Source organism: Mesoplodon mirus, assembly GCF_964341445.2.
Source record: "Mesoplodon mirus genome assembly, chromosome: 8".
Classification (NCBI taxonomy): Eukaryota; Metazoa; Chordata; class Mammalia; order Artiodactyla; family Ziphiidae; genus Mesoplodon; species Mesoplodon mirus.
Window position 1 is genome coordinate 18,964,830 of NC_138984.1, and position 15,829 is coordinate 18,980,658.

The window sequence follows — 15,829 nt, forward strand, 5'->3', positions numbered from 1 at the left end:
AAGGAGAATGGCTTTTATTACAAGTGCAATGGGAGGGTTTTAAGCAAGCCTCATTGCCTACTTTGTGTTTTGTTTTAGAGAGATTATTGCAGCTGCTATGTGGAGAATGCATTATAGGGATTCAAGAGTAGGAGAAGGAAGCTGGTTAGGAGGCTATGGCAGACATCCAGAAATGAGGGGCTGGTGGCTTGGACTAGAGTGGGGATGGGGGAAGTAGCTGGCTTTGAAGTAAAGTGATAGGACATGCTAATCTGGGGTGTGCAGACCTCACCAACGGCCTCACCTGACTCCTGCCTCCACTTCTTCTTTGCTGGCATGGTCCTGATTTTGTATAATTATTCACCCTTCCACTTGGTCATGGAGGATGGCCTTTCCCTAGACCTAGGGCTAAGTATAGGTTAGTCCAAACCATTCATAGTAGTTCCATTCCCTCCTTCCAGTGACTAGTTTAGGCCCGGGACCAGTGAGATATAAGGGAAAGTTTGCTAGGGTGCTTTAAGGAAAGGTTTTTCTCCCTGATAAAAAGAGATGTGGGAGGAAACCAAACCCCTTTCCCGCCTTAAGATGGTGTCATATGAGAGCATAATACTTGGAGCTGCTGTGGCCATCCTGTGATTAGGAGAGAAGATGTCGCCAGCCCATTGAGGATGCCAGAGCAGAAAGCTGGAAATACTGAACTTATTGGTGACATCACTGAATCAACCCTGGAACTGCCCTACACTCAAGATTTCTTGTAGGATAATAAATACACCCATTGTTTAAGCTGCTGGTAGTTAGGCTTTCCATTATTTGAAGCTAAAACATTCTCACTAATAAAAGAGGGGAAGGAGAGAGGGAAAGAGGAATGCAGGATGATCCTAGGTTTTTACCTAAGCACTTGGGTGGAAGGTGATGTTGTTGACTCACACTCGGAAGCCTAGGATAGAAGCAGATTTGGCAGGGAGTGGGATGAGGGTAGTAGACTGAGAGTTCTACTTTGAATGTGTTACGTTGAGATGTCTAATGTGCTTTCAAGGTATGATGTCAAGAAGGCAAATAGTCATGTGAATCTGAAGTTTAGAGGAGAGGTCCAAAATGGAGGTATACATTTGAGAGCCATCAACATATAGGTGATATGTCTTTCTTTTTCTATCCTTGCACTCAGTTTGGCAATGTATATACTCTAGGTATTCTTTTTTGAGTAACCCTAAATATGTTACAATCACTTTTTATTAAGGACCATTAAAAATATACCCCAGGGGCTTCCCTGGTGGCGCGGTGGTTGGGAGTCCGCCTGCCGATGCAGGGGACGTGGATTCGTGCCCTGGTCCGGGAGGATCCCGCGTGCCGTGGAGCAGCTGGGCCCGTGAGCCATGGCCGCTGGGCCTGCGCGTCTGGAGCCTGTGCTCTGCAGCGGGAGAGGCCACAGTAGTGAGAGGCCCACGTACCACAAAAAAAAAAAAAATATATATATATATATATATATATACCCCAAAGTAGAGATAACATAATAAAACCCCATATACTCATCACTCATCTTCAACGATTGCTCCTTCAGGGAGAAAAGCACATGGAGAGCCTGGGACTGAGCTATGGGGAATACCCTTACCCTCAAAGGTTTACCCTTTGAGGTAAACCATCAAAGACCACCAAAAAGGAGTGGCCAGAACAGAAACCAGGAGGGGAGGTGTCATCGAAGCCAAGAAGTAAGTGCTTCAACTACAAAACACTATAAGGGAAGGATAAGCTACGTCAAATACTGCTGAGAGGCTGAGAACGATGAAGAGAGAGACGTGACCTTTGGCTTTGGCAAGATGGAGGTCACTAGAGACCTTGGCAAGAACATCTAAGTGGAGCATGTGAACCAGGTCTGCGTGGACAGCAAGAAGGAGAGAAGACATGGAGATATCCCTTTGGAAAGATGGGTCTGTGAGGAGGACAGCTGGTAGATGCTCCATCTGAAAACACGGAAGGATGTGCACCAAGGCTCAGCTCCACCTCTCCCAGATGGAATCAATGGAGACATTTTAAACTTTGATGACCTTTGCTGCACTGCTCCAAGGTTGTGGTGAGACCCTGAGAAGGAGTTAGAAAAGACAGAGATAAGAATGGGCGTGGTGAAGAGGGAGAGCGATCCAAAGAGAGAACGGACATCCGTGTAGGGTAAGTGGACTAAGCAGTGCGTCATGAGGAAGAGTGAAGAAGTGCCTAGCACCATCTTCTAGATTCTGTACATGTATGTGAATGTCTAAGAGTTTTCCATCTGCTAATATGGACTGTTACCTGCACACCTACCCGGAGTTCATGGCCCTAATTCAGGGGAGCTGTATATACCCTGAGAAGATACATACACACTCACAGCCATGCACATACACACGAGTGTGCACACTCAAACACACATGCACAATCAGAAGCAGAATCTATGTTCGACTAACACGCCTTGGGCATGTCTCCCTGAAACCTTGTCTTCTCCATTTTTCCTGCCAGGAGGCCTGCTCAGTGGTTGTGAACTCCTTGCTACAGGGGCCAGGGTAATGTAAATGTGTGATGTGGGCTGAGCATATGATGTTAAATGGCAACAGGCACTGGTCTTCTGTGTCAGGGAGACACAGAGTGATGAGGGCTGCCTGAACTGGAGCAGCTTGTTGCCCATCCTAAGAGAGTAGCCGCCACCCAGCTGCATTTGTTGCCTATTGGTTTCCTAGGGAGGCTGTAAGAAATTGCTACAAACTTAATAGCTTAAAACAACGCAAATTTATTATCTCACAGTTCTGGAGGTCAGAAGTCCAAAATAGGTCTTATAGGGATTGCAGTATTATGATTTAAAAGAAAAAATATATATATGGTTACTCAGATGACCAAAATATATTTCTTATGTGTTATTTGGTCTTTGTCCACTCCTCCTGGCTCACAGTTCCCAAAACCCTGAGAATTCCCTAAGTGTTGAGAGTGATCAAGGTGTCTTTTGTTATGTTAATGAGGTGACTTTTGGACCCACCTAAGGAGGGGGGCTGCTTGCCAGTGGAGCCAACCGAGTGGTTAGAGGGTTAGAAATTTCAGTCCCACCACCCGCTTCTGACCTCCTGGGAGGGGCGGGCAGCTGGAGATTGAGTTCAATTACCAATAGTCAATGATTTAATCAGTCGTGCTTATGTAATGAAGCCTCCATCCAAACTCAAAAGGATGGGGTTTGGAGACCTTCCAGGATGGTGGACACATGGAGGTGCTGGGAGAGTGGCGCTCCTGGCGCTATGGAAACTCATGCCCTTTCCCCGTACCTTGCCCTCTGCATCTCTTCCATCTGGCTGCTCCTGGCTTATATCCTTTTGTAATAAACCAGTGATCTAGTAGGTAGAATGTTTCTCTGAACTCTGTGAGCCTCTCTAGCAAATTAATTGAACCCAAGGAAGAAGTTATGGTAACCTCTAATTTACAGCCGGTCAGTCAGAAAGACAGGTAACAACCTGGACTTGTGATTGGTATCCTGAGTTGGAGGGGGCTGTTGGAACTTTCAATTTGTAGCTGGTGGGTCAGAAGCACAGGCAACAACCTGGGCTAGCGACTGGCATCTGAAGTGGGGAGTGGGTGACAGTCTTGTAGGACCAGACCCTTAATTGGGGAATCTGATGCAATCTCCAGGCAGAAAGTGGCAGAATTGAGTTGTATTCTTCTTCTTTTTTTTTTTTTTTTTTTTTTTTTTTTGCGGTACGTGGGCCTCTCACTGTTGTGGCCTCTCCCGTTGCGGAGCGCAGGCTCAGCGGCCATGGCTCACAGGCCTAGCCACTCCGCGGCATGTGGGATCTTCCTGGACCGGGGCACAAACCCGCGTCCCCTGTATTGGCAGGTGGACTCTCAACCACTGCGCCACCAGGGAAGCCCTGAGTTGTATTCTTGAACACCCTGCTGGTGTCTGAGAATTGCTTGGTGGTGTGTGGGGAAGCCCCCTGCCCCGCACACTGGAATTGGAAACCTGTTTAGGGATAAACTAAAGGTGTTGGCATGGCTGTCTTCCTTCTAAAGACTCTAGAGGAGAATATGTTCCTTGCCTTTTCCATCTTCTGGAGGCTGCCCACATTCCTTACCATGGCCTCCTTTCATCTTGAAAGCCATCACTCTGACCTCTGCTTCTGACCTCTCCTTCCCTGACTCTGACTCTCCTGCCTCCCTGTTCCATTTATAAGGACCCTTGTGATTACATTGGGCCCACCCAGAAAATCCAGAATAATCTCCCGTCTCAAGACCTTTACCCTAATCACATCCACAGAGTCTTTTTCCATGTAAGGTAACATAGTCACAGATTCCAGGGATTAGGATGTGGACATCTTGGTGGGGAGCTACTCTGCCTATCACAATTGCTAAATGGGAATGCAGGCCTAGAATAGCCATATCTTCCAATTCTTTTCAAGATAAGCTAGAAATCTGGATTTTTACATGATCGTGCAGAAAAGAGTTAACATAGCAGAACTGAGACTTAGAAAGGCCTGCTCACAAGGTTGGCCCTTGGCTGGCATCTGGGAACTTGGCTCTTAGAGTGCACCCAGTCAACAGCTAACTGATAAAGATGGTTCGTTGTGCCTAGATGGTGTGTGTAAACGATATGATTTATACTGAACACCTGCTTTTCTTCTAAAGAGTCTGGAATTTTGGTAAGTGCAAGGCAGACGTGCCTATGTGACCAGACCCCACTAAAAACCTTGGGTGCCGAGTCTCTAACGGGCTTTCTTGGGGAGAAACACTGCAGGGAAACGTCCCATTTTCATTTTGGAGGAAGAGTACACTGTGTGAGCCCTTATGGGAGGGAGAGGGCATAGATTCCTTCAGACTCTGCTTGTGTCTTTTCCCCTTATTATCCAGTTGTTATTGTTCCTACATCACTGTAATAAGCCTTAGCTGTGAGTACAAGTTTATGCTGAGTCCTGTGAGTCTGTCTGGCAAGTCTCCTAACATCGGGGTGGTCTTTGGGGATGCCCCAAAGACAATTCCTGATGTTTTTCATATTATAAACGCTATGGGGGTTAACACTATGGGGGAATTTGGCCTCCAGGCTGCTAATTTGAAACTTCTGACTTCTTAGAGTTTTACCTTAATTTTAGTCCCATCTCTGTAGTGAAAAAATTCACCTCACACTTAGCAAATCTTTACCACATGCTAAGCACCATACTAGGAGCTACGGACACAAAAGTGAATAAGACACAATCCTTACCTTCAACAAGGTCGCTATCTAATAAGATGGACATGTACAAGAATAACTGCAGCATGATGTGCTACACACACTAAAATAAATGAATAAAATGCTCTAAGAGTCCAGACAACTGCATTCACGGTGCTTTGCTGTGTATGTACACATCCCTCAATTCATCTGGTCCTCACAATCTGAAGTTATTATCCCAGTTTTACAAAGAAAGAAGCTGAATCCGAAGGGCAAATAGGTTTTGGATTTTGCCTAAGATAGCGCAATCCTCTTAAAATATTCATTCTGCTGGGGATGGGGTGCACAAGGAAAAAAGAGGGCCAGGGAAGGTCTGCAAGAGGCCGTGTGTTCTGTAATCACCAAGGCTCCTTGCTCTGTAGAGACCATGACCCCATTTCCCAAAGCAGCCTCATTGTATGCCCTTGCCAGTTTTCTTTTTTATGAATGAGTCTTGTTCTCCCAACCATATGGTTAGTCTACTGGGAGAAGAGACCTTGTCATATTTCACTGTATTCCTTTCCATGCCTTGCCTAAGTAAGGTGTCAATTAGCTATTTTGTTGGTAGAAAGTTGCCATTGCTAGTTATTTTATCCTGCTGTGTTGTTTTGTCAGGCAGCCCTGGCCCTAGGAAACACTATGATAGGAGAGGCAGGTGAATCCTTTCTAAGTGACTAGCCTGGGAGACAGGTTTCTTAATGACGTGCCAATAGGCACATAGGGCACGTTCTGATGATTTCCCCAGTGAAGGGAGACAGCTAGAAAATGTAAGGCATGCAAGGGAAAGCAGAAGTAGATTGAAAAGCCCATTCTTGCAAGAAATGGAAATGAAACGTAAAAAGAAGGAATAGCTTCAGCTGAGACCTCCACCTGAGCTCTGAGGGCGTTGAGACGCAGGTCGCAGATCCTGCTTATGGCTTAGGGACAGAAGAGGGTGGGGAAGTCAAAATCAGCCATGATATCGGAATCTCCATTTTCTTTTTTCCTCTTTGGAGTCAACAAACGTTATGATATCTCACAACAATGCTTTCTGGGGGTGGAATCATTGTCTCCTTTCACCGGTGAAAATGCCAAGGACTCAGTGAGGTTAAGTCACTTGCCCAAGGTCACACAGGGCAGTCAAGATGCGAATCCAGGTACTGAGGGCTTCGGTCCAGAGCTCAGGCGGTTCTGGCGGCAGGAAAACGGGCAGGTGACGGTGGCGAGGGCCGGCTAACTGTGACGGCGCTGATGACGGGGCCACTGACCGGCGGGTAGCCTGCGAGCCGCAGGAGATTCGGGGGGTCGGCCCTCGCAGACAGACTGTGGGGCTCGGCTCTGCGGAGCAGCCTAAGGGATCGGCAACCTGGGGCTCAGGCTGTGCAGCTCCTGGTCCTCGGCCGCCCACTGGCGTTGGCGAAGGCCAGCCATCCCGGCCGGGGACCAGCAGGCCGCTTGCGGCTGCAAGGGGTTCCTGGGGGACAGGCCAGAGCCAGGCAGTCGGCCGGAGCCTCCAGGGAGGCGGGTCGGGGAGGGCACCGGCGAAGGCTGGCTACAGCCACTTCGGAAAAACAGCCTCTACAGCACCCGGCCTAAGTCAAAACACCTGAGCCACAGGCGCCCCCATGACGCAGGTACAGGCGAGACTCGTCCTGGCACTGCGCCCTGCGTCCCAACAGCGGAGCTCAGGAGCTCTGAGTGTCGGCTCAAAACCCGGAGCGAAGGGTTAAAGCTCCGGTCGCTACTCCTAACCCACGCGGGACAGGTGAGGGACGGGGGCACGCCAGGGGGAGGGGACTCGCCTTGGCCCCACCCCTCAGGGCCGCCTATCTTTCGGGGGCGTGGCCTCTGGGCCGCCCAGCTCCTAGTGGGCGGTCGGAGCGCGTGGGCCCGCCCCCCGCATATAAGAGCGGTGCGGCACTGCAGCTAGCGCAGTTCTCACTGAGACCCGTCACCCGGACTCTACGTGAGACCCACCGTCTGGACTCACCATGGTGAGTGCGGCCCCACCGGCATCTCGCCCGTCCCTTAGTTGCCCCTCTTCTTCGAGGAACCTCCCTCCCGGGGTGCTCGGAGCCCTCCATCCGAAGTTCCTGGTCTTGAGGAGTTGGCGGGGGGGTGGGGTGGGGGGGTGCATTTCCCCCACCCCACGCCCTCCCGGTGACTTTGGCTGAGCCACGTTGTCCACTTTCGGAGGCTGGGGAAGGGAGTGGAGTGGGGTGGGATTCTTCACGAGCAGAGAGGAGTCCTCCTGGAATCCCCTCCTGCTCCACCAAGCATTTTGTGCCCTAATTCTCCTGAGGGGAGTCACGCGGTCCCGTGCCCAGTCCTTTCCGCCGGCGAGGGAGACCCGCTCGGCTGCCCTCCGCCCCTAGCCTCCCCCTCACTTCCCGGTCCCCGGAACTGACCAAACACGTGCTTGGCGCAAGAAGGTGGAGGGGGTCAGATTACTTGGTGCAGCATCCCCCTTTCCTCCGACTGTGTGTGTATCCCTCCTACCCACAGTCCCCTGTGACTCAGCACCCCTCTTCTGATCCTGGAGAGGTGGCGAGAATGGGGTTCAGCCTAGTCAGGCGAGCCGGATTCTCTCCAACCGGAATCAGGGTGCACGGACGGGCAGAGACAGCTGGCGCTGAGCGAGAGTGCGGCCGGGGCCAGGTTGGGGGGAGGGGAAAGAGGTGTGTGTAGGGGGGTGGTATTTATAGCCCAGGGACCGGGACCGAAATCCAATCCTCGCTTTCCGCCGGGATGTAACTGGAAAGAATCTAGAAGGGGGGGCGAATGCAGGGCCAGGGTGCAGGATGGCGCTTGCCCTGCCCAGGGCAAGGCGTTTACCTCTGGGGCCTCACCGCAGGTTCCGCTTCCTTTTCTGGGTATTTGGAAACCGTCACCCCGCCATTTCGGTGTCGAAAAGGGAGGCTGCGCCGGCCCTGCGTGGCACCACTTTGGCTCTTCAGAGGTTAATTTCACACGGGCAGGGATGAGCCTAGGGCAGCGAGTGCCCCAGTACCCACAACCCGTATGGCCTGCGCCTGCCGTCTTTTGCTCTCTGCAGTCTCGGTGAGGGCTCCGCAGTGGACGAAGGTGGTGAAGACACCCAGGGTGTGGGGGTGGAGGTGACGAGCGCAGCCAGACGGGCTTGAAAGGCGGTGGGGGGAGGGCATCCTGCTGGCCAGCGTGGTCAGTTGACGCCTGGCTGGAAGGCTGAGACACCTCTGCAGCCCGCAAGAATGAAAGGGCGTGAGGGTTATACGAAATTCTAGTTGTTCCATCCTCAGAGCAAAGAACTAATCAAGCTGGGGACCTCTAGCTCTAAATTCATAGCTCTGGAAAACCTTCTATCCCTCCTCAGGCTCTTGAGAAGCTGATTTGTGGAGTAGGGATTGGGAACAGCTGAAAAATCGCTTGTCCTTGTCTCAGTTACCGCAGTGTCTGCCTGTCTCGTATGCACTTGCCCTCTCCGTCCTCCCTGAGTGTCCTATGAATGTGGCAGGGTCATATGGAGCCACAGCTCTTCCTTGACAAGGTCCCCATGGAGAAGTAGGCTGAGGGACTGGCCTGCCCTGCTGGGTGCCTCCAGTTGGAAAGTCCTATGCAGGGGAGCCTGGGCAGGCTGCCAGCCTCTTTGACCTCTGCCCAGCCCCAAGCCTCCACTTTTGCCAACTGAGTGATCCTAACTGGTAGGTGATAGGGTGGGAGAGAGGCTCATGAGGTAAGGACTTATGTAGGTGGAGCTTATGCCATGTCCCCTCTCTTTATCCTTCAGCGTGAATGCATCTCAGTCCATGTGGGGCAGGCAGGTGTTCAGATGGGCAATGCCTGCTGGGAGCTCTACTGTCTGGAACATGGGATTCAGCCAGATGGGCAGATGCCCAGTGACAAGACCATTGGTGGAGGGGACGACTCCTTCACCACCTTCTTCTGTGAAACCGGCGCTGGAAAGCATGTGCCCCGGGCAGTTTTTGTGGATTTGGAGCCCACCGTAATCGGTGAGAGGAAGAGAGGGTGGAATTGACGGGATGGAAAGTGACTCTAAGCTTCTCTCTGGAGAGAGGGTGTGTAGACCTGGCTTTCCTGGCCCTAAAAACCCCTTGCCCTGCTGGAAGCTAAAGAAGGCAAGCTGATGGCAGGCTGGCCTGGGCAGCAGGTCTGGGTTTCCCTCACACACTGGTATCTCAGGCTGGCAGAAGGATGAGCTCTTCCATACATCTGACCACAGTTACCAGGCTGGGGGAGGGAGGTACGTGCTGAGCACAGCCTTGTGGTTTCTGCCCTAATGATGTGGTTTCTGCCCTTCCAGATGAGATCCGAAATGGCCCATACCGACAGCTCTTCCACCCCGAGCAGCTCATCACTGGGAAAGAGGATGCCGCTAACAACTACGCTCGTGGTCACTATACCATTGGCAAGGAAATCATTGACCCTGTACTGGACCGGATCCGCAAGCTGGTGAGAACTTGGGATGGAAGGAAGGGAGCGTTTGAGAGGATGCTAATGGTCAGAAACATTTTTTCCCAGATCCTTTTCATGGGGTCATCTCTAACTGTACATGTCCCAGAGCATGCTGCAGCTATGGGATACTCATTAGTCTTTGCCTTGACTCCTGAGAAATTTTAGGCTTTTGTGAAGCCAGAAGATAAGAGCTCCTCAGGCCCCTTCCCTGCCCACATTGCTCTTTACTTTCTTGCTTTTCAGTCTGATCAGTGCACAGGACTTCAGGGCTTCCTGGTGTTCCACAGCTTTGGAGGGGGCACTGGCTCTGGCTTCACCTCACTCCTGATGGAGCGGCTCTCTGTTGACTATGGCAAGAAATCCAAGCTGGAGTTCTCCATCTACCCAGCCCCGCAGGTGTCCACAGCCGTGGTGGAGCCCTATAACTCCATCCTGACCACCCACACCACCCTGGAGCACTCAGACTGTGCCTTCATGGTGGACAACGAAGCCATCTATGACATCTGCCGCCGCAACCTAGACATCGAGCGCCCGACTTACACCAACCTCAACCGCCTCATCAGCCAAATCGTCTCCTCCATCACGGCCTCCCTGCGCTTCGACGGGGCCCTCAACGTGGACCTGACAGAGTTCCAGACCAACCTGGTGCCCTACCCTCGCATCCACTTCCCCCTGGCCACCTATGCGCCAGTCATCTCTGCAGAGAAAGCCTACCACGAGCAGCTGTCGGTGGCAGAGATCACCAATGCCTGCTTCGAGCCTGCCAACCAGATGGTGAAGTGTGATCCCCGTCACGGCAAGTACATGGCCTGCTGCCTGCTGTACCGTGGAGACGTGGTGCCCAAGGATGTCAACGCCGCCATCGCTGCCATCAAGACCAAGCGCAGTATTCAGTTCGTGGACTGGTGCCCCACGGGCTTCAAGGTTGGCATCAACTACCAGCCCCCCACTGTGGTGCCTGGGGGTGATCTGGCCAAGGTGCAGCGTGCCGTGTGCATGCTGAGCAACACGACCGCCATCGCTGAGGCCTGGGCCCGCCTGGACCACAAGTTCGACCTGATGTATGCCAAGAGGGCGTTTGTGCACTGGTACGTGGGCGAGGGCATGGAGGAGGGTGAGTTCTCCGAGGCCCGGGAGGATATGGCTGCCCTGGAGAAGGATTACGAGGAAGTAGGCATCGACTCCTATGAGGACGAGGATGAGGGAGAAGAATAGAACAGCTGCCTGGAGTCCACTCACTATGTTTATTGCAAAACCCTTTCAAAATAAACAGTCTCCTTGCACGGTTTCTTGTCCCCTCTGTGAGTGATTAAGCTTCTGCTGCCTTCCCCTTTTGTGCTGCCGCTGCTTCTGCTGCTGCCCTCACTATGTGCTGCTCATGACTTTTTCCCTTCCATGGCTGAAAGTGAGACCTTCAGGCCAGGAAAGAAAGACCTTCCTTGCCAGGCCCAGGAAACATGACCCCGTGTATGATCCTAGAGGAGCCCAGGATAGGGGGGAGATGAGGACCAAATCTTGGACCTGTCTGTCCAGCCATGAGCTGTTAAAGGATCTGAGGCTTCACTTCCGTTCCAAGTAGGAGTTTAAGCCCAGCACTTTCTGTATTTGAGAGTTAGACGGCTACCCTATTCTTCCCGCTGCTCCGCATTCACTGCCTCTGGAAGCAAGGCTTGGCCCAGGTACCTCTGTGCGTTATAAGGGCTTGGGAGTGGGGCTGAGCTGGCCCAGAGTTCCTGGGCATGGAGCCTAGTCATAAGCTTGGGGGATGGGAGGGAACAAGGGCGATCTCCTAGAGTTGTCTGTGTCACTGCACCTCCTAGCAGCTTTGCAAAGCTTACTGTTGGTCTTGATGCTTTGCTGGGGCCTAGGGTTGTGCCATTAAAAGTCAGGTCATTTCCCCTCTGTTTGTGCTTTCTTTCTGGCCTCAGCCTCTGTGCTAGCTGGTGGGAGGCTCCTGCCAGGGCCCTGGGGAAAACTTCAACTTTGCTAAGAGGCACCCCGGGACCCACACTGACGTCAGCAGTTGGGGGTGGGCACAGCGCGGGGAAGAAGCTTCAATCTCAGGAGGAGGAGATGCGAACCCTGCCCTTGCTTCCCCTCCCCGGTGATTCAGGAACACAGTGCCCTTCCCAGGGGAACATGTTTCAAGCCCAGCAAGGGCAGGGCCCCCGTTTACTCAGTAGAGTAGGCAGGAAGTGGCAGCTGGATACTGCCACACCACACTGGCCTCATTAATCATTAACCATGTGTGAACTAGAACCATCTGGGAGAGATTCTGGGCCAAAATGGCTGCCACCTCCACTCCCCTTGCCCCCAGGCAGAGGCTGGAGACCAGTTATGTAGCTGTCCCAAAGACTCCTCAGGTGTCTCACCCAGAAGCCCTTGCCTGGAAAACCAGCTGGGCTGCTCTGACTAAGCTACCCAGCCCTGGGAATGAAGAAATGAAAGTATGAGTTGAGGGTGCTTAAGGCGGCCCTGGTCACAGTTCTTGGCATAGAAGCCAGCTCAAACCAGAGCATCTCGAAGTTTCTGAATAAGACAAGCTAGGAGAAGAATTGCCCACCACCAACCAGCCAGATCTAAGGTAGGCACACCTGCCTCCGTACGTGGAATGATGAAGTCACGCCATTCTCGATGCTAGGCCAGTTCCTCTTCTCTCCAGGCACTCCCTTGGAAATGGCAACCAAACTTTTCGCCCCCTGCACCTCTTCTCTCACTCCAGGCACAATGAAACTAAGATCACACCAAGCTACTTTCACTTTATTCTTCTATTCATACATTTTCCTGCTCCCAGATTTGGAGGCAGATCATGAAGTAAGCTCAGCAGTCCTGCTCAGAGCCTTTACCACATTCTATCAGTTCCCTTTTCCCCGTTCCCCACCCTCACCCACCACTACCCAGTCAGGCCCCCAGTCTAGTTGTTGCTCTTGGGCGTAAGAGAGCAGAATGAGAGACAGAAGACTGAGCTGACTGTCCCCACCCCCCAGCTGCCCCCAACTACAAGAGAGCTGTCCTGGTTAGAAGGGAGGGAGATTCCACTAAGGGATGGGAGCTTCTTCCCAAGGCACAGGGGCCACCTTCTCAACATGGCCACTGGTTTCTTCAGATTTGGGTAGTGTGCTGGCTCTGAGCTGGGGGCTGAAGTGCCTCCAACTGACTCAGGAGGAAAGGAATATGAGGGCGCTGCTGGGGGTCCACAGTCATCATTAAGGTCAGCAGCTGCCGCAAGGCTGAAGAGTGCCTATAGAAGGAGGAGGGCAGGGTGATGAGGGCAGCCATCCCCTGTGCCACAGCTCCAGCCCCGCCAACGGCTGGGAGGAGTCTGAACTGCTTGCTGCCCCCTTCACTGCTCACCTGGGGCTCTGCGGGATGCTTAGTTGGTTCTGCACAGCAAGGGCCACACTGTCACCCTTCTGGAACACCATGTCATAAGGGCCTTCCCCAAACATCATGGCATAAAGCACACAGCCTAGGGACTAAGCATAACTTGGTTATTCCTTGGAAGGGGACCAGTGGAGGTGATATCGCTCCTCTTAATTCTGTAGTGAAAGGAAACTACAATATGTGGACTTCAGTCACATGACACCACCAGGGCCCAGAGAAACTGCGAGTTACCTGGAGGCCTCTGCACCCTGTGCTTAGCCACTTCCTTCAGCCCTGACAGTTAGCTTTACTCACCCTGTTCAAAGGGCGGGATTATACCACTTCCTGAGCAACTGAGTACAGTGTCAGTGACAGTTTCCAGGAAGAAAGTCGAGGGGGGATGAGGACATATGTGGTTCCCGGGGCCCCATGCGCTAGAAACCACTGACCTGTTCTACTCCACAGCAGGTACAGAGCAGCACTCCTCCCCCCCCAGGTTCCCACCCACATGCTCCTCACCCAGACATCAGTCCGCTCATCGATGACACAGTGGCTCTGCACGGAAAAGAGCTCCGGGGCCCGGTAGGAGATGGTGCACCGCTGGGCTGCCCAGTCCTGGAACAGTGGCCCCAGAGCTCAAAAGTGGGGCGCAGGTCATGGTCATGTGACCAAATTGGGGCACGCACCAGAAGGGGTTGAGGATGGGGAACAAGTGGGCAAAGGAACCTAGAGACTCTTACCTGGAGGGTCAGAGCCTGGCGGGAGCCCTCCACGTGGATGCATGCTTGACTCATGGAACCCAAGTCCATTAAAACTGGCTGCCCCTCATCTCCAAGCAAGATATTGGTGGGTTTCAGGTCCCTGCAGGAGAGTGGAAATGAACCATGAGCGTCCTTGGACAGGAAGGCTGGAATCCTAGGCGGGGGCAAAAGAATCATGGGGGCTGTTCTTTGGGAGGAGAGCAGAGACCTCTCATTTCTCTTGATGAGGCTCTTCCTTTCTGCCCAGCAGGTACACAGGAGCCTCCCACTGACCTGTGGGCATAACCCTTGGCATGAATAGCCTCAAGGCCTCTGCAGATACTCAGCAGCAGCCGAAGGATTTGCTCTTCAGTCAGGAAGTTGCCTTTGTCCTTCAGCTGTTCTATCTCGTCCCATAGCGTACCTCTCTGCAAAACAAGTTTCCCCACAGTTGATGTTTTTTTAGCCTCCGCTCCTTGAGCCTGAGTCCTTCCCTATGGCAAAGCCTATCAACCATTTCACCACACACCCCACAGCCCCATCTGGGCTCCTGAAACCCCAAATCTGAAGTAGTCAAACCAGAACATGGTCTCTGCTTCCCAACGTGCTTGACTGCTCACACAGCCCTTGGCAGGTGGCTCTGTTGCAACCCCCTCCATAGCCAGGAGACTTTCTGACCTTGAAGAAGGGAAGCAGCAGCCAGGCCTCATGTTTGGTGCCTCGCTCCCTCAGACAATAAGCCACAAGGCGAAGGATGTTGGGGTGACAGAAGAGGCGATGCATGTCTGCTTCTCGTTGCGCCTCTTCCCGGTCCTGCTGCTCATGACACAGGATTCGCTTCAGGGCGTAGAACTGTCCATCATGTAACCCCTCCACTAGGTCCACATAGCTGAACCCACTGTGGGCCAAAGGGGTCAGTGAAGGACCATGGTCATCTCCCACACTGCTTGCACCCAGAGGAATTCCCTGGGGAGAAGGGTGGGGCGGGGTGGTGTATTTCCCATTTAGTAGCAACCCTCCCAAGGTGTGACTCTAAAAAGAAGTCTGAAGATTATTACACTTTGAGCTCAAGACCAGGGACAGTCACACTTTAGGTGCTATGATCTTAATGCAGGGCTCTGCACATGACAGATGCTCAATAAATATTAAATAAATAATAGCCAACATTTATCAAGTGCTATGAACCAGGCCGTAGGGGAGACATTTGATACGCAGTACCTGGTTTAGTCCTCACAGCCCTGCAAGTAAAGCATAATTAGCTCCAAAAGGCAGATGAAACTATGGCTTATCAAGGCCATACATGGTGAATCTAGGAAGCCTGGCTCCACAGTCCACTTTCTTGACCACCACGTAGCTGGGCTCTGAATCAGAGGCTAGGCATAAAACTTTTGTGCCCCTATCATGTGCAGACTGCTGTCCTTCAAACACCATAACCCTAGGGACTAGTTAAATGATTTCCAAACACTCACCCCTCCCCCAGTTTCTGGATGAAGAGGTAGCGCTTATTGTCAATGATGACAGTTCCCCGAGAGCAGACACAAAGCGCGTGGCCCATAGTGTCTCAGTCATCCTCCTCAAGGACGGTCTGGGGCTGCCAAAGGGTTCGTCCAGGTTGAGGGTCTCTTTCAGGCAAGTCGCTGGGGGTCCAGCGGATCATGCTGGAAGGAAAAGAACGGCAGGGTCGCTGGCCGGGCACAATCCAGAAGACCCCTAAAGTGGCAACGTGGAGCGCTCAGGGCCAGATCTCGGAACCTAGAGAAAACGGGCCCTGGCAACGCCGGCTCCAAGAAGGCTGGGGTCAGGTGCCTAAAAGCCTCAGGCCCCGCGGCGACTCCCAGGCCACTTCCTCCAACCCCGGCCCACCTTTAGGCGGCTCCCACTCCCACGCCCGTTGGGCCGCAAAGGCAGGTCATGGGGGAGGGGGTTCCGGGGGGGAGGTGCGAGGCCCGGACCCACCACTTGCAGAGCCCACCCCAGTATCGGCGCGCAGAGCCCACGGTCGGCCAGCCTCAATCCCCCACTCACCCGGCTTCGGCTGGAGGTAAGCGCCAGACACCGGAAACAGCGGTTACGTCATCAGCCCGCGCCTGTGTAACGGCCCGTAGTATCCTAGCAACCTCTGGGCACC

General features: G+C 52.8%; 2 protein-coding genes across 5 annotated transcripts; one reads left to right on the plus strand and one right to left on the minus strand.

Annotated features, from left to right (window-relative positions):
• The first annotated feature begins 7,051 nt into the window (after positions 1-7,051).
• LOC309809810 (tubulin alpha-4A chain) lies at positions 7,052-10,886 on the plus strand. The gene is made up of 4 exons (XM_082631256.1): positions 7,052-7,140; positions 8,913-9,135; positions 9,447-9,595; positions 9,842-10,886. Exons 1-4 carry the CDS (start codon positions 7,138-7,140, stop codon positions 10,811-10,813), a joined length of 1,347 nt encoding a protein of 448 aa, XP_082487382.1. The 5' UTR covers positions 7,052-7,137; the 3' UTR covers positions 10,814-10,886.
• Positions 10,887-12,342: 1,456 nt separating this feature from the next.
• STK16 (serine/threonine kinase 16) lies at positions 12,343-15,793 on the minus strand. Of its 4 annotated transcripts, none has more exons than XM_082630593.1 (8): positions 15,727-15,793; positions 15,171-15,359; positions 14,380-14,599; positions 13,996-14,129; positions 13,702-13,822; positions 13,481-13,576; positions 12,953-13,074; positions 12,343-12,839 (listed from the first exon to the last, which is right to left on the minus strand). In XM_082630593.1, the coding sequence occupies exons 2-8, from the start codon at positions 15,254-15,256 to the stop codon at positions 12,701-12,703; spliced, it is 918 nt and encodes a 305-aa protein (XP_082486719.1). In that variant the 5' UTR covers positions 15,257-15,359; positions 15,727-15,793; the 3' UTR covers positions 12,343-12,700. The 4 variants fall into 4 exon arrangements, with proteins under 4 accessions (XP_082486719.1, XP_082486721.1, XP_082486720.1 ...); XM_082630595.1 differs by lacking the exon at positions 15,727-15,793 and adding an exon at positions 15,658-15,680; XM_082630594.1 differs by lacking the exon at positions 15,727-15,793 and adding an exon at positions 15,565-15,641.
• Between the last annotated feature and the right edge of the window lie 36 nt (positions 15,794-15,829).